This window comes from Coturnix japonica, chromosome Z, assembly GCF_054131305.1.
Source record: "Coturnix japonica strain WE chromosome Z, WE-NBRP24, whole genome shotgun sequence".
Lineage (NCBI taxonomy): Eukaryota > Metazoa > Chordata > Aves > Galliformes > Phasianidae > Coturnix > Coturnix japonica.
The window spans coordinates 153426-179917 of record NC_140702.1 but is presented as its reverse complement, the minus strand read 5'-3'; the positions used below and the strand labels follow the sequence as shown (position 1 = coordinate 179917).

The 26492-nt window shown below is 42.8% G+C and overlaps 1 protein-coding gene across 4 annotated transcripts in view; it reads left to right on the top strand.

The window, feature by feature from the left end:
- The first annotated feature begins 3362 nt into the window (after positions 1-3362).
- ZCCHC7 (zinc finger CCHC-type containing 7) overlaps positions 3363-26492 on the top strand; it is an 87600-nt gene continuing 64470 nt past the window's right edge. For 2 of the 4 annotated variants that reach the window (XM_015850093.3, XM_015850089.3), the window contains exons 1-3: positions 3363-3400; positions 5040-5145; positions 6912-7613. In XM_015850093.3, the coding sequence (XP_015705579.1) occupies positions 6929-7613 (685 nt within the window). In that variant the 5' untranslated portion in view covers positions 3363-3400; positions 5040-5145; positions 6912-6928. Of the gene's footprint in view, positions 3801-5039; positions 5146-6911; positions 7614-26492 lie in introns of all 4 variants that reach the window. The other 2 variants (XM_015850090.3, XM_015850091.3) reach the window with 2 other exon arrangements.

Here is a 26492-nt window from a genome sequence, read left to right as displayed (position 1 = left end):
CTCCCTCCCTTCTCCCGCTGTTCTGTTGAAGCTGCAAAGCGAAGCACCGGGAGGAGGAGGAGCGGGCCAGGTAGTGGGTGGGAATTTAATTAACTTCGGAGCATGAAGGTGCGGACCGGCCGCAGCTCGGTTAATATGCGGGATGCACAGCCGGGTCCGGTCTGTTTCCCCGGTGGGACTCAGCAGGGGGGACCACTCAGCTCCTGTAGGTCTGCCGACCTTCCTATTTACCCCCCTTTTCAATACAAAGTCTTCTGAAAGTGATGTTCCTTTAGGGTAGGGTATTTCAGCCCACAACAAACTGGAGGTGACAACAGGAGACAGATGCCACCTCGGTTATTTGTTAGTGGCTCATTCACTTTCCATCCTGGTCCCCTCCCTGGTGTTCCCTGGACAAACCCAGCTCCTCTGCAGCCCTCAGCCCTTCGAGGGGCCCTTTGCCCAGCCAGGTGCTGCTGGAGCATCTCTGCCTTCACACCTTCACACCTTGACCTCCTCATCCCCTAAACTGTGTGTATTTTGCCAGAGCAGGACCAACAAAGATGGAACTCTCAGCCTGCCCACCACGTAAAAGCAATGATGTGAAGTGAACCTATAGGCAAGAGAAAGCAGCACCCACGCATGGACGCCCTAATAACAAGTAGCACTGCTGCGTATAATTCTGGATTTCTCCATACTGTTTCCTACAGCACTTGAAACCATACATCAGGAAGAAGAGGAGTCCTGCAGGCTTCCTTGTGGCTGCAGGGAGAGCAGAGGCTGACAGCACCAACAAGCAGCGAGGCCTGCACAAAGCCTACCAACAGAGCTGCACATTCTTGGGTGCCACCTACTGGCATTTGGACTGAATAATGCCAGTTTACACGTGGGAAATCTCCTTGTTTTTACACTTTTAAAACGCCCAAAGCCTGTGGTGTAATAACAACTGAATTTCTGCAAGTCTGGAAGACTCGGAGACCTGAAGTGTCTCCAAGCAGTGGGAGATGCTGCAAATTTCCCTCTGCAGCATCTCTGAATGTTTCCATCTACTTTTAGAATCTTGGAATGCTGTGGGTGCTGGGAGTGGAGGGAAAGGGGATGTTCTGCCCATGGGAAGCAAAACCCATCAGAACATGGAGCACAGAGGGCTCACAGCATCAGCAACCAGGTGTAATGGGGCTGCCAGCTCCCTTCTTCTACTGGCCGTGAGTGTTGGAGCCTGAATCTCACTTGTGCACCTATTGCACAAGTCAGTGCATACCAAATGGGAGGTGATCAAAGGTTGTGAAAGGTTTGGACTGAGCCCATATGCAAGGCAGTTCATCATTTATGAGGCAGAACTCAGTTTGCTTAAGGAGCATGTGTGAAATTGCCACTGAGCGAGCATCAGACATAAACCCCTAATTTAAGGCAGGCAACCAACCCAATCTGCTGTGCAGCAGCAACATAAGCCTGTACACATCTGTACAATGGACCACTCTGGTCATACCAACAGCAATGTTTTGCAATTGTTTTACAACAGTTAATTTCATATACATTTGAGAGGGTTTTTGTAACAAGCAGAGGCAGATAAAAATCAGCATTCTTCTGAAAGTGCTAATGTTACTAGGCTCAAAATACAGGCTGAAATTACCTGCCAATAATGTTGAAAACGCAGTACAAGTATTAGGAAAGTCCCTGTATAAAGGCTTACAAAAATGGAAAGTGAAAGCTCTGGGCTGTCCCTTGGGTGTCTTGCTCTTCCCAACCTTTATAAGTATATGAATTAGAAATCAAAACACAATGAGAACAGCCAGAATGTCCAGCTTTCCAGCACAGCCCAGAAAGGTACCAGGACGTCACTGAATTTTCCCTAAATAATGCTGATTTGGTTTCTGAAATATGCTCTTGTACAGAGGGAGCTTTTACCTCACGCTGAAGTTTAAGCTCCCTTACATATTTATCTGCAATAAGATGCATTGAAAAACCTTTAACCGCAGTTCATCAGAACAGTAGACAAAACCACCTGGCAAAGAATTTCAGCCCACAGAATGTCTACTTTTGGCAAAGTTCTCATATTCAGAAGTAGTAATTGATGAGGAAATTGAACATTCTGGTTTCAGGCAATCTCTCATACAATTGCATAGGAGCTACATACAAGCTGCATATGGGCTGAATAGGAGCTACATACGGGCTGCATAGGGGCTGCATAGGAGCTGCATAGGGGCTGCATAGGAGCTGTATAGGAGCTGCATATGGGCTGCATAGGAGCTGCATAGGGGCTGCATATGAGCTGTATAGGAGCTGCATAGGGGCTACATAGGAGCTGCATAGGGGCTGCATATGAGCTGTATAGGAGCTGCATATGGGCTGCATAGGGGCTGCATATGAGCTGTATAGGGGCTGCATACGGGTTGCATAGGAGCTGTATAGGGGCTGCATATGAGCTGTATAGGAGCTGCTTATGGGCTGCATAGGAGCTGCATAGGGGCTGCATAGGAGCTGCATAGGGGCTGCATGAGCTGCATACGATCTGCATAGGGGCTGCATAGGAACTGCATACCGGCTGCATATGAGCTGCATAGGGGCTACATACGAGCTACATAGGAGCTGCATAAGGGCTGCATAGGAGCTGTATAGGAGCTGCATAAGACCTGCATAGGGGCTGCATAGGAGCTACACACGAGCTACATGGGGGCTGCATAGGAGCTGCATAGGGGCTGCATAGGAGCTGCATAGGAGCCGCATATGAGCTGCATAGGGGCTGCATATGAGCTGTATAGGAGCTGCATAGGGGCTGCATATGAGCTGTATAGGAGCTGCATATGAGCTGTATAGGAACTGCATAGGGGCTGCATATGAGCTGTATAGGGGCTACATATGAGCTGCATAGAAGCTGCATAGGGGCTGCATAGGGGCTACATAGGAGCTGCATAGGAGCTGTATAGGAGCTGCATACGAGCTGCATAGGGGCTGCATAGGGGCTGCATAGGAGCTGCATATGGGCTGCATATGGGCTGCATAGGGGCTGCATAGGGTCTGCATAGGAGCTGTATATGGGCTGCATATGAGCTGTATAGGAGCGGCTTACGGGCTGCATATGAGCTGTATAGGAGCGGCTTACGGGCTGCATATGAGCTGTATAGGAGCTGCATAGGAACTGCATACCGGCTGCATATGAGCTGCATAGGGGCTACATACGATCTGCATAGGGGCTGCATGAGCTGCATACGATCTGCATAGGAACTGCATAGGGGCTACATAGGAGCTGTATATGGGCTGCATAGGAGCACAACACACCCCTTCCCACCCCTCACCCCCGTCCCCAGCCGCCATCCCACCCTTATCTCCCAGCCGGGGCGGAGCCGGACACACGTGCTGCCGGTGGGCGGCCCGATTCCGTCACTTCCTTCTCGTCGCGTCCCGGTTCGGCCCGCAGTGAGTACGTGAGCGGCGCCGCTTCCTTCCCCCTATGCTGCCTTCTCCCTCATCCCGGCCCAACGCTGTTCCGTCCTGGTCCCGGTCCCGGTTCTGGTCCCGGTTCTGGTGCCGTTTCCTGCCGGTCCGAGCGCCCCGGGCCCGGCTCGTTCTCAGGGTCCCACCTTCCTCCCCGGTGCTCCGGCCCAGGCGCGGTCCTGACACTGAGTTCATATAATAACTGTGTTTAAATAATCGCTGTGGTGGTTATTTGGTGTTTTCATGCCTTCATAAGGCTCGCAAGAACACAGATGTGATCTTCATTTGGGTGTTTGCTACTTAAAAGTTGATTATTTTGATGGTTTATGTCAATGAAAAAGGAGCTGTGATGCTTCTGATGGAGGGCCCAGAAACAGGCCTAGCAGGTGAAGAATTTCACTTTATTATGCTTTTAGATTTAAATCCTTTATCGATTTTGGTTTTCCAGACCTTAACAGTCTGGAGTATGGGGTCAGTTTGGGTATTACAAATACATCTAAATAGGAAACTGGAAAAGAAAGCTGCTCTGCATAAAACTATACAGACTGTTGATATCTGCTGCCATGCTGAACCTCTGTTCTGGTAGGGAACTGTGATTTTAGAGAGGTTTTGGAACTGTGATTTTAGCCAGGTTTTGTATTTTCATCAAAATGTCCTTTTTTTCCCCATTTTTTTGTTGTCCCAGTCTGTATCAGAGATACTGGCTGTAAGCTTTTCTTTTGCCTTTACTCCTTAAGACACACAAGGATATATTTGTTGCTGTATTTTCAATACAGCCTTTGTCATAAATAGTTTGTGTTACTGCACAGGCCAAGCAGAAAGCAAGGGAAATATGGAGAATTCATTGGTGATTTGTGATGGGAACACTGCACTCACACTATAGGGTGAAATAAGAGATATATATATTGTTAAATTGATTTATTTGTTTTCAAAGTTCTATCAGTATGTGAAGTTAAGCACCAGGTGAATTCTCCTTCTGTCTCTTTGCCTGTGAGTCACCATTAACATCTCATTTCTGACTACAGCTGTTTGTTATTTTACCAAGTAAGGATGTTTTTATTTTAATGAACTCAACTAAAGTGCTGGCAAGCAATCTTTGTAAATCTCCTGAGAAAATGCCCTCCTTTACCCCTCAGCAATTTCTAGGCATAGCCACCTGGAGTTTTGTTCAAGGGCAGTTAAAAGAAACTCGGATTACTGTGCTTTGGGTTTAGGTTTGTTTTATTTTATTTTTTTTTTACATTATTAGCCCTTTACTCGAAGTTCTTAAGGCCTGACAAAGAGGTGCTCAGATGCTTTAGAGGAAGCCTGTGCTGTGTTGAGGTAGCAGCAGGATGTTCCAGCTGTAGCAAAAAGATTTAGACTGTTGTTCATCGTCTAGATGTTAGTAAGAGATTGCTGGTGCTGTGTCAGTCTGAAAAACTGCAAATCTTTCTGTTGAGCTTCTTTTCTCTTTCTTGAAGGCAGTGTTTTTGTCTGCTTTGGTTATTGCTCGAAGCCTATTTCTCATGCTGAGTAAAGTGGGAGGACACAGCTCTTGCCAGAATTCTACAGCAGTGAATGGTAGAAATTGGTATCTTTACATTATTTTGCTATGCTGATGTTTGGTGTTTCTCATTTCTCAGTGGCCTGATGTATACGCTGAGCAAGACAAAGAGCCTTTCATAGTTCCCTACCATCGAGGACCTGAAAGAAGTACAAGCCATTGACTCTCCTGACACTCAGTAGACTGTAAGTGTGGTGCAGTGCTGCCTTGTTTTTAATCCTATCTTCAGAATGCCATGTCTGTAAGTAAGCTACATGGGTATCCCTTAACACTTCAGATCCACTGGTCTTGATGCGTGTTTTCAGATATGGCTGGGGTTCTTACTTGGTGTGACTTCGTACAGTGGCTGACAGGAGCAAGAGTGAATTAAGTTATATTTTCTAGTATCACTAACATTTCTGCATGCTTCAGGTGGATTCTTTGGTTTCGTGCATTGCTGAAAGTCTTTTTTTTTAAAATTTATTTTCTATAATTGCTGACTGATGCAGTAAATCTGCCTTATTAGTGCCAGCTGTGCTTTTATCCTCATACTGTGGTTGGAAGTAGATGATCTTTAAGGTCTCTCCCAACCCAAGCCGTTCTATGATGGGCATTATGTTTTCCTGCTTTATGTTTTACATGTTTCTCACTTTTTCGTTTGTGTGTGGAGAAAAAAGTGTTTCCTCTGACTTTGATGTTTGACTTCTGATGTGGCAGGAATGCAGGTGAGGACTAATTTATCATGATGAAGGTGGAACTCTGATAGGATGCTCACAGAAAGCTGCCACAGAGGGAGCTTTTGGGTTCTGTGAATACCATAATCATACAAATCATTTACGTCTAGGGCTCCCAGATCTAAGTGTTAATACTTGTATGTCTATATAGGGTACTTTCACAACCATAAAACTGATGTCTGGCAGTTTTTCATGCCCAGAAAATCTTGCTGGCTTCCATAGAACTAACACAGAAATAGATAGTCTGTTCAGAGAAAGTATCTTCTTTCTTCCATGCATGATTTGTGCATGCAAATTAAATTATGCAGCCTGTGAGGTAGACAAAGTAGCTTCAGAATACCTTTGAATTTTCTGTCTGGCTCGTGGGTATTTAGTGAACTCCAGAAATAGCTTTGACTTAGTCAGGACCATAGAGTCAATGATGCTGGAAGGAAATTCTAGAGGTGATCTAATCCAGCTGCCTTGAGTCAAAGCAGTGTAACTGGGTGCAGTTTGTTCAGAGTCCCATTGCATCTTGAATTTAATTAATGGTTGAACCTCCACAGCCTTTTTTAGGCAATACAGCAAAAAAAGTTTTTTCTTATGTTCAAGTGAAATCTATATTTTATTTTTCATCTGGGTCCATTTTCTTTAGTCCTCCATCAGGTTCTTATGTACATCAGCAAGACACACTGAGCCTTCCACGCTGAACTGCCCCAGCTGTCACATTCTTCCCCATCTGACAGATGCTCCGGGCCCTTAATCGCTTTAGTCACCACACTCACTCTAATACACCCATATTATCCTGTTGTGGGGCAACCCAGAGCTGTATGTGGCACTGCAGGTGTAAAGTGAATGAGTGATAGAATATTCCCAGATGGAAGAGACCCACAGGGACCATCAAGTTCAACTCCAGGTTCCTCGCAGAACAGCCCAAAAATCTCCTGATCCACACGGAAACCTTGATTTTGAATCCAGGATGGAGGAAAGCTTTGGAATATGAGATCTTTCACAGCTGTCAGAAGCCAGAGCAGCTTCGGTTAAAGTAATAAGTAACATGAAACAAAATGCACCCTTGCTTAGCTTTTGCTGGCACTGTTGGCAATGTTAATTTTGTTGCTGTAAACTCTGTTGTCTGCTATATGTAGAGCTTAACAACTAACCTTAGAAATCTCAGGAAGACCGAAGGTGTTATTTGAAAGATATTTTGAGGCGTATGTTCATGAGTGTACTGATAGAATCTTTTGTGTTTCTTACAGACAATTTGGTTTCCAGAATGTTTTATGAATGTGAAGACTCTGAGGAGAGTGATGCATATGAAGATGAACTTTACCGTGAGGATTCATCCTCTGAGCCAAGTATTGACAGTGAGGTGGAATTTCATCTCTACAGCCAGGTCCACTATTCCCAAAATCTGTCTGAAATCGGCTCAGTGGAGGTGTCTGAAGAGGCAGAAGATGCCGTGGGATTCACAGATCAGAGTCCAGGTCTAACTGTGACACCACTTGAAGACAAGAATATTGTTGAACTGCCTGACCCTGATGGTCAGATTTCTGATGACCCTGAGATCATTGTTTTGTCTGATACGCCAGAGGAAGATAGCGTTTACAATAGCAAAGCACAAAAGTCAACAGGCTCTTTAGCTGAAGGTAAAACACGTATCCATGGATCTTCTAAAGCAAATCGTTCCAAAGCCACTGAATATGATGCTCCGTATCCTGCTGGATCAGACACAGAGTTTTCAGGGCAAGGTCCTGGTGGGAAACTTACCTCCATTAGCTCAGGACCTCTCAGCAACCAAGAGGTGATGGTAATAGATGATAGCTCAGACGATGACGAGGAGAGCGTGATTTCTGAAAGCGATGATGTTGAGAGCTGGATGCTTTTGGGATGCAGTGCAGATGACAAAGACAAAGATATAATGTTGAACCTTGAAGGCTGTGCAACTCCCACTGAGGAAGGTTAGTACTTTATTTAACACTTGTTTATTCTTCTGTATGTGAATTGATTTGTCTGCAGCAATACTGGTATTTTAAGAAGCTATCATATAGTGCACTGATGTTTTTAAGGGATTAACAGAAATCAAATGAGAGTGTGCAATGATGGACACAAATGATGGAAACAGCCCTTTGTAACGTTCTTATTTCAGTAGTGTCAAAAGTAGGCACTTTTTAAGGAGATATGAAAACAACATTTTTACTGGTAGAAGTCCAGAAGCCATGTCAGCATGATGCGTGCTGTAAACGTTCATTCAACATTCCTGCATGTTTCCTAGTTGTAAATGGCAGGTATAGTATGAGATCAAAAGAGAATACCGTGATTTATTACTGTAAATGTAGAAATATAATACTTTGAGGGTGAACGATTTAAAATCAGTGACATGAATTGCCCCAGACAGCCACATTATATCCAGAATGTATGTCACTTTTTTTTCCCCTATAAGTGATTCTAGTTATTCTAAACTGCAGTTGCTAATAATCATCTTGAAGTTGCTAAACGCCATTCATCTTCTTATATTTCTGTGTTCTGCTTTTCTGTTCAAGACTAGAGTGAATTGGTTTGTGGGATTTATTGCTGTAATTACCCATTGGGATGCAAATGCTTGGGGCCAAGTGTTGACTTCTGTGACAGCAGAGCTGTGTTTTGCACAGAGTATGGTTATTATGTTTTCTGGTATTTATTTATTTTTTTTTTTTCCTTAAAACTAATGGGCAAGCAAATGGCCTGGAGCTGCATTTGTTTTATTCAGTTTTCTCCATGTATTTCCTTGGTTTCTGTTCTAAAGCTGCTGATTCTAGCAGTAAAGGCCCTTCCCCCCCCCCCCAAGAAAAAAAAACAAAAACAGAAGATAGAAAAGTGCTTAAACAACATTTGGGACTGTAAGCAAATGTCATAGTTACATACATTTTAAGCAACAGAATGCAATTAATTTATCAGAATGACTATTCTTAAAGGGAGCGATTTGAAAATGAATATTTATGGCTTCATTCTTTGTACTATTCTAATGACGATGTGCTGAGGAAGGTTCCTAAAGATCCTTATGCAATCCGTCAGCAGAAGGATTGGCTGTTGTGTGGTATGTTTATTAACAAACATCATACTATGTTTCCTGATCACGTTCTTAGATATTGACAATAATCAAGCAGTATTCTAAGGAGATAATGGGAAAATTTCCCTGTGCTGTATAAACTTGTCATACTCTTCAAAACTGGAAATATTTAATGTAGATGTACACATTTTTTTCTGAGGTGCTTGAATTTGAAGTCTCAGTCACACAAGCAGCTCACAGATGTAACTGTTCTGTTATGATTTTTGTTCTTGCCCCTACTTGTAAGCTTCTTGAGACCACCCCCCCCCTCGTGCCATTCCTCACCCCAGCAATGAGTTGCAGTACCCTTATGCTTGGAGAGCTGAGGCATATAGAACTGATGGGGTTTGGTTTATACACGCATTTTTGATTCCATTTCAGCTTTTTGCATTCTGCATCTGTAGTACTTTGCAGAACACCTTAATGCTTACACGTTTCTTTCTAATTCTGAATGAGTTAATGATGTATTTACCCCCATCAGGAAACCCAGAACAGTGTGGCTCTGATCTTGAGCCCTGACACAGACCCTGATGTGTAAAATACAGTATTGAGCTGAACTGCAGTTCCATCATGCATTTTTCAGCGGTGTTTGAATTCCTAATAAGTGTTATTTGGGTAGCTCCAGGGCAGAGGGGCTTTGCACAGCCAATCTTTTCTCCAGTGCATGTTGTGATGACAGTGCAGGGACAGAGGTTCACAGCAACTGTGTGCTTTGTATGTATGTGTGTATATAGCTGAAAGCCAAAACAGTATCGAAATAGCTTTAGGAAATAGGACCCATCACTCTTCTTAACATAAAGTAGCAGTAATTTGTATATTGAGCTTTACACTGCCTTATCTCCCAAGTTCTAAAGGACTCTTTTGTTGAAACTAAAATGTAAAAGACTTAAATCTAAGGAAAGAAGGGAATTTTTAAACAAATATTTGTGTTAGCAAATTGTCCTCTCAAAGATCATAGAATCACCCAGGTTGGGAAAGACCTCGAAGATCATCAAGTCCAACCATAGTATATTCTTTGCTTATTGATTTGAATTATTCTGAGATTTGTGCACAGCTCTGTTCTGAGTTCCTCAAGAAGATCAGATCTTCAGCTGACTGTGTGATGTACAAATCACTGTTTGAGACTGCTGTGCCAGTGCAGACTGGAACATGAGTGGTTCCTTGACGGTAGGAGCAGCCTCTCCTATCCATCATTGGAGAAGGCTGCTGTCTTGTCTGAGTTGCTGAAATAGAGGTGCTGAGGTTCTGTTCTACGCCTTACATGCTTGCCTTGCTCTCTCGTCATTTTTAATATTCTTAATCAACAAATAACATAATTTCTCAATTCCTGCAGTGCTCAGAGTGTTGGCCTTCTAGCTTCAGTCGCTTCCTGCTGTAACAGGGAGAGGTGGCCTTTCTCTGGCAAAATGAGCTCTGGTTTCTAAACTGTATTGGGACATTCACCCTGTCCATCTTCATTTAATAGTTTGAATGCTATGACTGGTCCACAAGCAGTGCTGTTGAACAGAGATGAAAGCTTTTCTCCCTGGAAGTGCAGAAGAGCTCTCTGCTCCTATACATTTCTCCACTATGCAGTAAGAGTATATGTGGTAAGAATGTTAATCCATGGAGTTCTGGCACTTGGTTAAATGCAAATGTTCTTAATCTCTACTGTCAGTGACAGTTAGTAAAGGAAAAGAGCATCCAAGGAATAAAGTGTTTTACTTGAGGCATGTTATGGTACTTCAGATTTTGTCCTGTTGAAGTGCCCCGTGCCATAGGGAATAATGTCCATGAAATAAAGTGTAAGCTGGTTTTTCCAGAGCAGGTTTTCCCACATCTCATTTTATCATCCCTTTCCATCTTTGCTGAGTCTAGACGTGATTCTAAGTGCCCATTTTTGTCTGTACTAATCAAGAATCTCATTTAGTCAGTGAGGACTTAATAAAAAAAGCATATTAATAGAAAAAATAAAAGGAAATGGAACATTCAGTGAATGAAAACATTAAAAAAAAAGGAAAAAAAAAAGGAATTTGAAATAATTTCATTTTTGCCTTTCCCTATAAATTAGTGCAAGGTGGAGTTTTCTGCAGCTCATGGAGTCAAAATGGAATTGGGAGCCTTGTATAAATCTGGTGTGTGCTTTTATCTCCATCAGCCATGCTCAGAGGGGAAACGTCCTTTGTTTGCTATCAGTGTTTTGAGCGGCTTCTTTTAATTTCCTTTTACCTCTGCACAGTCCTATACAGAATATTCAAAAATCTGACCACATTTGTGTTCTTTTTCCCCTATTATCAGTGCCGTTATTCAAGTCTCTCCATGTATTTTTAAACAGAGAAAAAGAAAATGTGCCCTAATTTCTAAATTTCTAAAATTTCTAAAGTGGCAAGAAAGGCAAAAAAAAAGTGTTTGCTTATTTCTGACAGGACTCCGGCCCTGGATAGGACCTGAGTGCCAGCCCTGTGTCTTCTTAGCATGGAGATGGACCCACTGGCTGCAAGGCAGTTGGAGGGGCCCATGTAAGGAAAGCAAAATGCATTGCTAAAGCTGGGCCTCGCCGAGCACCGAGGTGCTGTGTGCCATTCAGGGACTTACTGCCGCTGTGTGCCAGGACTGGAGCCTTGCTTAGATGTGCAGCAGCGCTTTGTGCATGAGTTACTATAACAGAATGCACCCCAGAGCTGTAATAAGCAATGGGAATCCACCTACAGTTTGGGAGATACAGAGCATGCATATGGATATTTTGATTAAAGGGAAAAAAAAAACACTTAATCTTCTTTGCCTTGTAATGTGGATACACTCGAATCTCTTGATTATTTTAAAAAAAAATTAATAAAACTAATAAAGTTCTTTTGGAAATCTGAGAATATCTGCCTAACTCTACCTGCAGCCTTGGCAGCCCCTTTTATCTGTGTGGATTTCTCTGCCTATTGTAGACCCTGGCTCTAATTTAAATTTCCCATGGCTTAGGATTGCTGACTAGGTTTTCTGCAAGAGTGCCCATGCTTACATGGTCATATATTCTGAGTGACTTTTCCACTTTTTTTTCCCCTCTCCTTTCTTTCTTTTTTCTTTCTTCCTTTTTTTTTTTTTTTTTTTTTTTCCTTTCTCTGTCCTGTTGATTGTTGTAAGGATGTTTTTTTTCCCCTTACTTCTGTCATCAGTTTGATCTTTCTTCCTTGTCCCTATTTGTTTGGGTCTCTCGGTGGAGGGGAAAACCCCTCACATTGCAGTCGAATCTTAAAAGCAGATGGGGGATTAATTCAGTTCTTTTAGAGGAGAAGTTTGAGATTTTAGAGTAATTAAAAAATAAAAGTGTTTCAGAGGCAATGGAGAATGTCCTGGGAGCCAAGCTTACAAGGGGAAAAAATGAAGTGTGAATTGGCCATTGGAGGTGGGTGAGCCAAGTAAATATGGGCATGGAGCAAGGGCGGGTGAGGAGAATTTCTGTGAAGTTTAAAACAGAATGGAAATCTGAAGGTCGTTGATAGGAGGAATATGGTGGTTGGATGCTGGTGGTTTATTATGTGTCTTCCTGCATACAGAAGCACCTGGTGAATGTGGTTTGTGTAAGAGCAGGTGACGTCCTGGGTGACTGTGATGCTCATTTGTATGCTTTGTTAGTGTATGGAACTGGTTCTTCCAGTATGTTTAGTTACAAACATTGCATGCATTTCCTTGCTGCTTTTCACCCTGAACAACTCACTTGCAATAGTTTTTTAAGGAATAACTATGTGTCCTTATGTCAGTCCGCATGGAGGCCATACCGTGCCAGCATTGAGCCCAGCGTATTTCCAGATGAAGGCAGTCCTGAGCCCAGTTTCTCACCTGGCTTCCTTTCCTCTCACACTGCTCAAACAGTTCCAGATCTCCAGGTATAAGTGGAATTAACTCCACAGATCCCCATCCAAGCTCTGAACAGGTAAAAGTTTGGCCAGAGCCCACAATTTGTGCAGCAGTGCTAACATTCTCCCACAGGGAAATGATGGCACTCGTAGGAGTGAGAAAATAAGAGAATGAGCACCATCTATTCAGCTGGACTCCTTGTATATACGTGTACATACGGCTCATGTTGTGCAAACAGTAAAGCCCTAACATTCTGTAAAATACTTACAAACCTGAGTTGAGATACATTTTGTCACCGTTTTGGTGTTAAATCTGTGTTTTGCTGCCTTGTACAATGCCGAATCTGATACTTGTTTGCTGTTTTTGTTCCCTTGGGTCACTCCTGTTTTTGGGAAGTACTTGTGGACACTAAAGGAACCTCGCTGGGTGCTCCTTGTTTGTGTTATAGGGCTGCCCTTTGGTTGTCGCAGATGGGTTTCACTGCACTTTGTTGCTGAGCTTGCTGCGTGGTTTGCTGTGGCATGCTCCTCTGCCTGGAGACCAGAAGCATGAGAAAAAAGCAAAGCCCTCATCGGGCAGTCTGAATACTTTGTAAATATTTCTCCATGGAATCCTTTTTTCTTAAAAAAAAAAGCCCAAAGCATGAAGAGGAGCGCTGGGGGGAGGGGGGCAGTGCTGGGGCAGACACAGACCCTGCCAGATGCCTTTTTTTGGTCTCTTTATGAAACCATGTGGTGAAACACTCGAGTTTTCTCTGCTCTTCTATAGCGGAGGCTGTGAAGTGCTGGGTGCCCCTCGGCCTCTGTGCTGACAGTAGTTCTCTGGCATTGCTCTTGCTGCCCTGAAGGTAAGCCAGTAGCTGATAGCTGTGTATCTTGTGCATTTAAAACTTTAGCTGTGGAGGTCTGGGGGGATTCCCCCCTCCCCTCACAACACAGGGCTCAGTCTGGCATGAAACCGGCTGCGTGCTCAGCTCTGTGCATCTCTAACGCGGGGTTGCGTTTAAATATGGGTATGAGTATATATAAGCACGTGCACTTGTGAAAACATACACAAGTGTATTTATTGGGGTGCTTATTTATAGGTTTGTAGGTCGAACTTCAGCTTTTCTGTGTGCATTGTGCCCATGTGGAATACCTGATGCGTGGCTTTCTAAAGAAAACCAAAGTGAAAGCAGTCGCTGAGTATGAATACGGCTTTCACGGACATTTCAAAGTGTGTCTGTGGGATGTGAAGCAGTATTTCCAGCCTGCATGGGGATAAATGAAACCCATGTTTCAAACAGAACCGATCCCAGCCTGCTGCGTTAGGGGCATGCAATGTTTCTTAACCATTTTAACAGCACTGCTGCTATTTCTAGCAATAAAACAGAGCGTGCAAATGGTAGAGGTATACAGCCTCACAGGGCAATCTTCTCCTAGGATTTTGATGCTGATAGTTGTGTTTTAGCATGAAGTTTAAGATAGCAAAGAGGAATATCTGTTCAAGAAGTGAGTAGAGTGCGAGCAGTGTGTGCTGTGCAGCTCCTGCTGGTGAGTCGCTACTGAGGAAAGTTTGTTCTCTGTGTGTTTTTTGGAGTCTGTCGGTGCTGATAGTGTTTTTTGGTTTTTTTTTAAAGAAAAATGGATTTTGGAAAATGTTCAATCTCTGGATATTAAAAATCAACAAGCCTTTGCAATGTTCTAGACACTGTGCAGTGCCCTTCTGCTAAGAAAAAGAACTGTGAAAATGGGGACACACTTGTGTTTTTGGCTGTTTTGTGGGGCTGTGGGTTTTTGTTGGTTGGTCTTGTAGCAGCAGACTTCTGCAGGTGGAACAGGTGCTGTTTGACTTGCGGTTTATCTGCACACGGAGTGATTTCGTTATAGCTTTTCTTTTAAAAAAATATAAAGCAAGGTGAATAAGCCCAGCAGAGGAGTGGCTGTGGAAAATAAAACAATTATAGGCTGGCCCTGCCTATCCTGCCTGTCCTACCCTTCCTTCCTGTCATCCCTGCCTGCCTGAATGAATGAATCCTGCCATGGCCACAGTGCCCCTTCCAGATGGGCACACCGGGGTGTACCTGCCTCTCATGGGGGCTGTCCAGGATGCAGGAGCACCCCTTGGCAGGACTACGGTGAGGAGGACCCCAGCCAACACTGTAGGATGGGTGACCTGCTATAGGGCCAGGCTCTGTGTTGGCTTTGTCATGCTGTGGCTCAGCCTGCTCGACCACGGTGGCTGAGAAGCGAGTTGTTGGCTTGCTTTTGCTGCTGTGATTAGCGGGATTAAATGTAAGCTGCTGTGTACTTTGTACCAATTAGTTTCTCGTCTGAGAGGTTCATTATGACTTCTTTCTCTCCTTGTGATGTTTTCTTGCTGTTTGATTGCATACGTGGCAGACTCAGAGGCACATGGCTGGAGCTCTGTCCTGGGCGTGTAACCGCTGTCAGCTTTGTGTTCACGGCCTTTGCTTTCACGGCAGAAACAACGCTGCTCATAGAGAACTCTGAACCCAAGTACTGACAGTTTACCTTAAAAACAACCTCTGCTTAGCAATGGCTGCAAAGTCACCAGCTTCAGAGAGCAGTAGGGTTGGGAAAGGCCAGTCTGGATGGTGTCGTTCCGTCTCATTTTCCCTGAGGTCTTAGCTGAGGGCTGTGCATGACACACCAGCCTAAGAGAGCCCCTGGAATTGGAGGGGCTTCTTATTAGTGGGATAGCAGTCATTAGATGACGACTACTAGTTGCTAAGTTTGCTACTTGATGGCTATTCCTAAGCAAGCAAGTTAAATACTTCCAATGTAATTCCATGATACAGAACCACCTCAGTTGTCTTGCTGAGTATTCCCCATGCATTGTCAAAGAGATTTTTCTCCCTCCTCCTTTTTATTTTCTTTATGTCAGAAATAGACTAAACCTTCATTAATTTCTGAGGCTTTCAGGCTGTAGTGCTTCAAGAGAGGAAGCAGGCTTCTCAGTCTTCCCAAAAGACAGGTTTTTAAAAAATTTTTACTTTTTTTATAATGTTAAAAGGCAAAATAACATTGATTGATTGCTAAGGATAAGTTCATTAACATTTTTATTTCTCTTTAGTTTGGTTACTGTCTGTTTTTCAGCAAGGAGGAACTTGAAAACACAAAGGAAACACAGCGTAGGTGTTTTGTGGTGCCAGCAGGACCTGCTGCATAGAGCACAGCTGCCTGGAGTCAAATAGCAAGGGCCTGGGGAAAACGTAGGTACGCCCATACAAATCTTTATTACACACAACAGTATTAGCACTGTGCGAGTATTCAAAAACTACATTTTTTAGTAACCCAAAACAGCAGGAAATGTTCTGTAATGGGACAGCGTGGCTTTATGCTTCTGAGGTTTGCCAACAGAGGTAAACCGTGCTTTATAGCTGATCTTCTCTAAGGTGATTACATTAGTTCTAACTTCATCTGGGCCCCCTGAAATCAAAAGGAGAAGCAGGACAGGATCACTGTCTAATGGTGTTACCTACAGTGAAAGTTACACTCATCTGCATCTGTGTGATCAACCAATGTAGGCCATCAGGGGTCTCCAGCGTGAGTCAGACTGGGGAATAACAGCAGTGAAGTTATCTTTGTGTCTCAGAGGAAGTGGGTAGCTGTTCTATGAGGTCACATCAGTTGATTTGTACTTTCATGTGTTGTCACAGTGATTGAAATCACTAATACAGCTTCTCTCTGTGATCCATGCAGAATGCATTGTGTGCAGGACATGGCGTGTCACGGAGGGGAGAAGAATTGTGCTGAACAGTCTGGAGGTGGATAGTACAAAACCACCAGTCATTTACGAGTATGGTTTTAGTTCAGAAGTAAAACGGGGAGTGGGGTGGTCTGAAAAAGATGTCAGAGATGGGAATTGCTGTTTTTACAGCCTACCTGAAATGCAGGATGCTTACTCGTGTTTTAAGTCTGAGCTTTCTGAAAACATAATTCTTTTAGCACAGTTGTAAGGAGCTGCAAGCAGGGCAATTTCTGTATTATTTATACAAGGTGTAGGATAAGCCTAGAACTTCAGCATAAACTTTAATTGTACCTCTGCAGAAGCAAATGATACCTCTATGGATTTCAGCTCCTTCTGGACAAGTCTTGTTAAACAAATCCATCACTATACACCGGCACCCAGGTATCTGTGTGTATATGGCATTTCCGAGTGTGCTGATGTTAAATACAAAACATTTCAGGCGCAGGACATGTGAAGAGATTCGCTTTAGTTTTGTATTACAATTAGAAAAGAAAAAAGCACCAAACCAACAACAGAACAACCTTGCTAACCCTGTTAACATACATAACAACCCTGTTATGCTAAGCTGTTACCCAGGGACTGCTGGTAGAACGTTAGCTCCAGTAAGTTCAGCTGCATTTTGTCCCGGACTGAAGTATCAGTAGCTTGTAATGCACCAGAAATTGGATGAAAGGAATCTGCAAAATATTAAGCTTCTTGCATTTAAGTAATCTTCTTAAACCGGCAAAATTGGGCAAACATAAATTCCAATTTTATTTTGTTCTCATTTTCTGATGCAGCAAAAAAAAAAAAGATAAGTTTAACTGGGAAACATTAGAGAACGTGCACAGGAATACAAGTGTGCTTACGGGATGGTGTGCAGCAGGAGTAGCTGTTAGCATGTGTGTATTGGAACACACTCCTTCAGAGCTGGTTTTAACACCACAATAGCTACCTCAGAAATCTTCTACAGAAGTCATGGTTTGTCTTAGGAGAATGTGAGCCACTAAAACATACCTTTTAATTCTGCTATTTCTTTATGGTTTAGCTGTGGACAGACACAGATTCCTTAGAAGATGTGTCGATCTTTTAAAAACTATGGAAAGCAGGAAGGAAACAGATAAAATCCTGGTTTGACTGCTTTTTATTAAAAATGTTTACAGTGATGGTGGCCACCGTGTTTATAAGAAAACCCTTTATTTTTTTTTTTTGTTATGAGTAATAAGTTAACGAGTGCTCCATGTGAATCGCAGATGGGTTATTCTGCAAGTTGAATGTCTAGTACATCTGTCCTTTGTCGGTTCTCATGCAAGGCGTGTGTTTTTAAAGGTGTTTGATGTGTGAATGCATGGCGTGGGGGTGGCTGTTGTGTTCGTTTTGATGCAGCAGTGCTCGGTGTATGAAGATAATTGAGAGGAAAGGAGGGAATAGTGCATGTTGTTGGGCTGTGCTAACTGCCGGCATCTTCTTGAAGATTGCAGCTTCTTGCATTTATCAGTAGATGCACAGGTCAAATCTGAGTGTTCAGGGCTTGCTCCTACTGCCATGCCAGCGGTGTAAAGCAGGGCTTGTTTAAGGCGATGCAGAGGAGCTGCTTTGGATCAAAGAAGCAGGCTGGCATTCAGAGGCTGTCCCGGACAAGTGCTCTTTCGTCCCTGAGACACAGGGGAATTTGTAAACACGCTGTCCCCTTGGATTAAATTCTTTCCACAGGTCACATTCTGTTGTAAATGCTCAGTCATCTCGTTGACTTTCTTTAAAACGAGATTACTATCACTTTGTGCATCCCAGAATGGTGGCATTTTAACTCAGTTTGCTGGCTGTATTCTTACAGCCTAAAGCGTCCGCTCATCTGTGTGACAAAAAGCTAAGGCTGCTTCAAAGACTGCCTGCTCAATTCTGTCCTGTAGTGCAGGAGGCGAACCACTGGTTTTTCATACTTTATAATTCATGTGCCTGCCTGTGTAGTAAATGTAGTTGTGTTGTGGCCCTGCAAAGAGAGGTGCACTGTATGGAATACCATCCAGCCGACATCTCAGCGAGCTCTTTGGTCACCTCTGCTCACTTGGTAGATTTTTACCCAATGCCATTTTCCAACAAACCCTGTGTGCAGCTGTCCTGTTCTAACCATCTTGTCTGGGGTCGAACTGCCTGCTCATAAAAGCTCAGCAAAGATCAGAATCAAACAGATGGAGGGACTGCTGACTAACAACACAGCGTGGGACAGACAGTCAGGTCGCCCTGTCCCAAACGTTAAATACTTGTTTTTTATCTTAAGAGAAGCAAGGTGCTGGCTGCTGGTTTGTCTCATGTGCTCTTGTGTTATTATTGCTATTATTACTACTTCCGATTAAAAATCTTCCAAGTTTTTTAACCACAAAGGTGAAATACTGAATAGTGAAAATGGCCTCTACTTATCTTAACCAAAAAGCCTTTCCTTTTGTTTCCTTAACCACACCGCAGTGCCTGTAACGCAGTTTCAAACGATGGAAAATCATCTTTGGAATTGCTTTTGGTCTGTAATTACAACATTTGTGGTTGTGTGTGTGATGGTTTGAAAGATATGGTGAAATTGCTGTTTAGTTGGAATGGTATTTTTAAACAAGTCATACATTTTGAAAGCCAGCCTGCAGTGAGTAGGGTGGGCTTGGTGACCTTGAAGTGTGCGCAAGTTGGGACACCCAAGCTGAAAGGGGGAAAAATAGAAATGGAGATCAACAGTTAAATGACTTTTTATGACTACAGGGTGTTTTCTTGTCCAAAGAAGGGGAATCTATTAAATTCTGGTGGGTTTATGAGATGGTTTTGAATATCGCAGTGCTGACATAAGAGCTACGTTCATTTGCGATTTGTAATAGTTGTGGAATGGAAGGAAAGAAAGCACGTTTTTGTGTAGCCCCTTTAGTGTTGGTGGGTGCCATCAGCTCTAAGAAGATCAGTGGTGTTCAGATTATTCTGATCTCTGGTCACCTTACCTGTAGTGCTTTTTGACTCTGCCCTTCCAGAGGGTGGGTTGGTTGGTGGTGAGCAGAGCAAAGCTGGTAGGCCATGTCATGTATATCCTTATATGAGGGTCATGTCAGGTTGGGTGTGTGATTGGTGTGGGGTTCAGTGGCTGCTGTAGTGATACTGTGTAGTGGTTTGGGGCACACAGCTCCTATGTTAAGCCCAAGATCCTATTTCCCCTTTCAGGATGCGGGTAAAAGGAGACCCTGCAGACCTGATCATAGTTAGGATTTTGAACACAATAGTTCTGTAGCGCAGCAGTTTTCTTACATTTATTTACGTTTGGAAAAGCAGAAATCTAAATGAGTAATCTCTGATGTGTTAAAAATCTGTTTTGCTTTAGGAAGAGCATGCTTTGGCCTGGACTTCTTGTTACTGAATGGAAATGAGCCTGCAGTCAAGAAAATCTTGGCAGGGCTGGTGTAATTTTAAGGCTCTAGGATTTTAAGGACATGTGAAGATTATATTGCCCCAGTAATTACAAGCCCGTAGTACAACAGTTCCTGGTGTAGTTCTGGGGGGTGTCACTGATGCAGCTTGGATGCTCGTGCAGAAGCTGTTGGTTGCATTCAAGGCTTGCAGGAAGAAGGTGTGCACTACAAAGAAGGCAAGTTTTACAGTAAACCCAGAAGTGGTTTGGATGCTCTTTTACACAGAATTTTTTTACAGCATAGACTATAAGTTTAGATGGTAAGTTCTTTATATAAATTTTGCACTAAGAATACTGCCAGGTTCATAAATTCAACAACCAACAAACTCAATGAGTACGTACATGTACATGGTCAAAAGAGCAGTGTGTGAATATTAGATCAAGCTGAGAAAATTCTGATTAGTCTGTAACTGTGATATGGGTATTTAGTAGTAAATTGTCAAAAAAACCCTGCTTTTGAATGTAGAAAGTGGAGCATGAAATGTTTCCCAGGGACCAAGGTTTGGAAGATGACGGTGTTTGTCAAGACCAGGAGTGTATGTTTGTCAGCAGTCAGGGTACAAGATGCTTAGGATTTGGGCAGCATCTTTGTGGTTGCAGGTAAGAGCAAGTGAAGTTGAAGTGGTGGACATTAGATAAGCTAGGCTGCCAGGCTAGCAGTCCTGTCCAAAGAGAGAAAGAAGTGAGACTTTTAGAAGGGAAGAGGAAGACACTTGTTCTAGCCTTGAGCTGATGGCTAGGTAGCCATGAGGAAGGATAATTCAGGGGGCGAAAAGGTTTTCTGTTTGAAGTAGGTTTCCATTATTTCTCAAGCTGTTGCTCTGATGCTCATTTGACGCTTTAAAAAGCTAATTTGGTTATTTATTGACAAGGCTGTCTTACAGACAGCAAGGGCCTCGTGGAGCTAAATATATACCCAGTTCCACTAAAACTTTGCAGAGATTTTGGCCGTGCACAAGTCTTCCATGTTGAACTAACTACAGAAACTACAGAGGCCCAGACTTATTCTGGTTCATTTATAACTTAACACCAACTTCATCCGTTACCCAATGAACAACAAACTCAGTTCATGATGAAGTTCTGTGTGGTGCTTATTTGCTGTTTGTTCCTTTATTGTGCCTCGATCCTGCCAGCTGCTGATAAAAACAGAAGTCTCTGAGCATTCTCAGGGCTGGGATCGCTGCTCTCTATGTGCTGCCTGTCTTTTCTCAGATGAGACACTGAAGTTTTGGTTGCTAAAGGATAAAAGCAAATGATCACCTGCTGATGCTTAAAGAAGTGTGTGTGTGTGTGGGGAAATGGACAGAATATCACTAATAGAGCACGCTGTCTTTATTAGTTTATCTCTTCAGTACATTTTGTTGTTCACTTTAATACCACAGCTGGTGAATTGAATGCTCATCGACTAATGCTCTTTCCTTACTGTTGACTTTCTATTCTGAAGTATATTACTAAAAATGTTGAAAACAACAACTGAGGAGCAGACTTCAGGAGTTCAGATTTTCATTGCAATTATTATATCGACATTGTTGTTTGCTTCTGTCAGCACTGTAAGGTAAAAAGCTTTTGCAAGAGAAAAGCTTCAGTATGTGATTTTTTCCCCCTTACTTTCACCGCTATTTCTGTCCTGGCTGCTGTGCATGAAGTGGGACAATATGGGTAAGTGAGAAACACGCTGATATTTTTTTTCAGGGGTTGGGCATGAGCTAATAAATCAGGCACTTGAGTGACATTCATTTTATCCTACACCGCAAAGTTCTCCATAAGCCCCATAAAGAGCTCTGGAACTTAAAGGTAAAAATGCTTTGCTGCTCTGCAGAGAAAAATGTCCTGTAGAAATAAAGGTGCTGTGAGGAGCTCAGAAGAGCTCTGTGCAGACGGCAGTGCATGGGCTTTGCTGAGCTGCTTACACGAAGACTATTCTTTCAGGCTTGGCCATAACGGTATAGTCAAGAGTAGTCAACTGCTATACAAAGCTTTCCTACCAAGTCTTAGAAGATAGTGTGATGCCATACTGTAATGGTCAAGTGCAGGTTCTAGAAGCTGAAGGTCTTATAGTAACTTTCCTGTCTTCATGCTTTATTTGCTTCGTAGCACAAATTAATCTTGTATGGTCCATGCCTAAGATGGGGAGGTCAGTTCCAGAATGTTGGTGTTGCCTCATTTCTACAAGTACTTACCTTCCTTACTTTTTTCTTCTTCTCTGGAGCTCAGGCTTACAGAAATGCAGGAAAACAGGCTTTTGTCGGTATTTGTTTTTGTCCAAATCAGTTTCCAAAGGAAACGCTATGCTCCTGAAAACGAGAACTAAGTGTGAAAGCCAATGGTAAGTTTTCCTGGGAGACATTGAATCAGGTTTGTAAGCCTGAACAAGATGATTCTCTAGGATGTGATGCAGGTAGGTGAAATCTCCCTGTTTAGCAAAGCAGCTTGGTTCCAGCTCCTACCTTTGTACATCTCAAGGTCATCTTTCCTCTCTCCTCTCGGTTTCAGTAGAAGCCCAAGCTTCATGTTTACTGATTGGAAGTGTTTACCAATCAGAGCAGCTGCTGCACGCCAGTCTCTACCAAGAAAACATCTGGTTTGTGGAATAATAATAATAATAATAAGTTATCACGGTAAACCAGTGAATCTTGGAGCTTGGTAGCAGTTGTTTTTAGTTCATGTTAGTGCCAATCAAAGCTACGTTTTATTTTGTCATAAGTACATCATTATGATTCTCTCCTGTTTGTTTGTTTCCAAAATTTATTTTCTGATTGCGGGAAGAAACCAATGTTAAGACGCAGTAAATATCAGAGGAACTGCAATATATGCACAACTTTATTTGTGCATTATGTCAATATTTGTGGGCATGAATGGTTAGAAGGGACGTTTTTTAGTTTTCTGCCGTGTATGGACTTATTACTTATTATCTGTTTTCGGTTTTTTTTTTAACTATGATATCTAAGGCTTCATGCTAATCTTTAATACTGTTTGGTTGCTAGCTATTCACTAACATGGCAATTTGAATGTTCCCCGAGTGTCTTTAATTTTTTTTTTTTTTCCCAAATCTAAGTGTATTTCTTACATAATAACTTGATGTGAAATTTACTTTGAAAACTGGTTGTTTAAAAATGCAATTAGGAATATGGTGAGGGGGCTTTTTGTGCGAGGTTCCTTGCTCCATGTACAAAATTCTGCCATTGCTATAGAGCTTAAATGTGCTAATTTTTATTGGTTTTTTTTTTTCTTTTTTCTCTTTTTTTTTTATAAATGCTGGAAAAATTTGTGGGAGTAACAAGGAGTAATAATAATAAAAAAATTGAAGTACGTAAAACAATAAAATCCAGTGTTAAAATTGCCCAGGCATTTAATTAATAATTTGAACAGTGTGCACTGATTGAGACAGAAATATGCTGGAAGGCTTTGGTTCAGCAAAACGCTCAAATGTACTTAAATTCAAATGTATGCTTATGTCATCTGGATTTAGGATTATTTTGGCTTAGAGCTAAGCACAAGCTTAAATGTTCACTTCGTTATGGCCATTTCAGCCCTGTTTGTGGGCACACACTGTCTGGAACTTCCATAGTGTAACTTTGGATTATGAGAGGAGTGCCTGTCAGTATAACAAGAGGAAATTTCCCTTGTAGTGACAGTGTACGAGTGCAGGAGTGGCGAGGTCATGGAGCAGTAGGTTTTTAAGAAGATCCTTGCTCCATTTGTCACACATCATGCAAGGCCTGCAGTAGTGCAAGGCTCCAGATCCCCACTGATGGCTTTAAATTCTAACACTTTTACCTTACACTCTTATGTTTACATAAAACTTGTTATTTATCTATTTATTTACTTATCCTTGTTAGTGAATGTTCCTTCCGCCCCTCCAGTCAATGCCCAGATGACACAGACACTCATTTTTTGTTGAGATGTAGCTCAGAATCTGATCCAAGCAGCACAGTATGAGATCCAGGGAAGCTGCTCCATCACCTTTAGGGCAGTGTGCTTTCCTTCTCATGTTTGGTGAATCACACTACTAAGATCCAAAGAGTGACGTGCTCTGGAAGATACTTGATTTGTTCCACCTTCTCAGTGTATTTAATGCAGAGTAGTGTTAGTGTTAGAAGCAGTGTTAGTAGCGTTTCCCTTTTCCCAAGCCATTTCTATCTCAGGTTGATAGAATCTCAAGATTTGTCTTCTCTTCAAGACAAACAAAGTTATTTTTGTCATTTGGACGGAACTTTTTCAACTGGTCAGTGAGTAATTGGTCTCTTCATTTAAGAAGTAATAGTATTTTTATCGGCTTTTCAGTAACAGTTGAAAGTAATCTCAATACTTCTTTGACTGTGTTTGATTGCCCGGCTCAGTGCTGACTTTCTGCTCTGGTGGACCTGTGCTGAAGCTCAGTATTAGGGAAGGGCATGGATGGAGCCCTTGGCTGGGATGTATCCTGAAACTCCACCTGTGTCCCAGCAGGCAGCAGTGCTGTGTCCATGGTGTAAGTGCAGCAGGTGCTATGATATGTTTGTTCATCCTGGAGATCCAGAGCTCAGCCGCAGAACTTAACTTCATTATTCTGAATTCTCAAGTGTTTGGGTGTTTTATTTAACAAGATTTTAGTTTCAAAGCTGCTGCTGCTGCAGTGTCTAAAATATTGCAGCGGTTAAAACGTGCCAGCATAGTATTTGTTGTATTGATTTTTTGAAAGCAGTGTTTATTTTCCTAATCTAGATTCAAGACTGCGTGTAGGGCTTGCTAGAAGACACCGTGCTGAACTAACCATTGAACTTCTTGTTGTTAGGGAAGCAACTGTTTAGCAATTGGGAATAATGTGAGAAAACCACACGGCTTGTTAGGGAAAAATGAGTTCAATCCTTCTGCAAATAGCAACAGAAACATGAAGGACAGCTTTAGAAATACTGTGCTTCTAAACCTGAGTTCCTATCACTAGGTGGTGGGGCCTCGGAGTCCTTTCCCAGGTTGCAGGTAACTTGTGATTGAGGAGGGTGGCACATTTTAGCTGCATTGTAGGGAAGTGCTGACAAGAGTGTGGGATTCACCTTGGAGCAGTGTGCATGTGTTTTACACAGTGCGTGTGTGTCCGGCACCGTGCAGTGATGCCATAAACTCACCGGGACACGTTAGCACGGCTACTGCAGATGGCTGCAGGCTTTGTTCTGTGTTATGAGAGCAGCACCGACTGGAGTGACCATGCACAGGCTGAATCACCACCCACAGCTGTACCGGGCGTCCTCTTCAATGTCAGAACTTCCACATCTGTAGCTAAAAGACTAAAAGGTGTGAATGCTTTAAAACAAGGATAATTGACAGTCTTCCAGATGTGTGCTGTCAGTTCCTTGTTCACCCTGACATAAAAAAAAAAATGGTAGCTATGCATAATTTATAAATGTCACGCGTGAGGCTATATGGATCTCATTTTAAAATTAAGATGAAAGAGATTCATTTCTGGCATTGTATTTAAATATTTCAGGGCGTTTCAGTGGGCGGCAGGTAGCTGAGCGCTGTCTGGTCTATTCAGCTGCGTATTCCTGTCACAGCAGCGCTGGCATCAATAAACGTGCCGAAGACGAACGTAAACGTCAGTACGTTAATTGCAGTCCTTAGAAGTGAGTGACCAACGCACAGAGCACTCAGCTGGTCTGGCAGGGAGTGACGTGGTTCTGTAGGGGAGCCAGGAAGTGAGATAACAAAAAAAACCACTCCGTTGTTTTACCCTGTGATATTGTAGGTTTGTTCAGGCTTGCTTTTTATTTTAGCCTGGAGTGGACAGTGGAGGTTTGTGTGTTATACATCAATCTCTGGTTCCCAGCAGGCTGCGTACAGATAGGAATAACCCATGCACGTTTCCTAAGGCTTCTTAATAAGAAAGAGGTGGGGTCTTTTTCTTTCTTGCATTGGTGGTGTTCCTAAAACACGGCGGATGTACGGGTGCGTTCAGCACGCCTTCCCTTGTTGTGTCTTAGTGCTTTGCTTGCACCTCTCAGGTGCTGCTGCTGAACAATGAGCGCCATGGTTGGCAGGTGAATGTCACCACTGACCTGCCCTCATCGCCTGCTCCGCGCTGCCGTTCAATCATCCTGGAATTCTACTTGCCTGATTAGTTGAGTGCGGATTTTCAATTTAAATGTAACTTCATCTGCTTGATTAAAAATGTAACAGAACATTATCTGTTGCAAATAAATTTCAGGGGAAGAGATGATTTTGCCCGTTTAAAAAAAAAAAAATAGTAAAAAAAAAACCAACATCTGTTTATATTGGCTGGGAGCAGATGATTAATACCTCTCTAATTTCGAGGTTTACCAGTCCAGCTCACCTGTCTCTTTGCATGGGTAGCTGAAATTGATGGCTGTCGGGTATAAACATTTACCTGTTGATGTTTATTTGATGGATTTCTTTTTTAAGGATAATATAGAATCCCATCATTGGGCATTCATTTATTTGCTGTTCATCAAGATGATTGACAGTTTTGCCAGCAACATAGAAAAGGCTTTCCTTCCTGGCACATGCGAGAGAAATATACTTCCGAGCGATAAGGGCCTTGAAGAATAAAGCAGATTTTCCAGATTTTTCACTTCCAGCATTCATTGTGATTGTCTTGAATGGAGGCTTAAGGTTGGCACGAACTCAGTGGGATGTAGTGGGAGGTGGATTTCTAACAAGCAGGACAGTCCTGCAGCTGTTCTTTGTGGAGTGACAAATTGTTTAAGCTTCAAAGCAGCAGTAGGGAACTGCCTGCAAACCCAGGGGGCCGTGATTTCAGCCAGC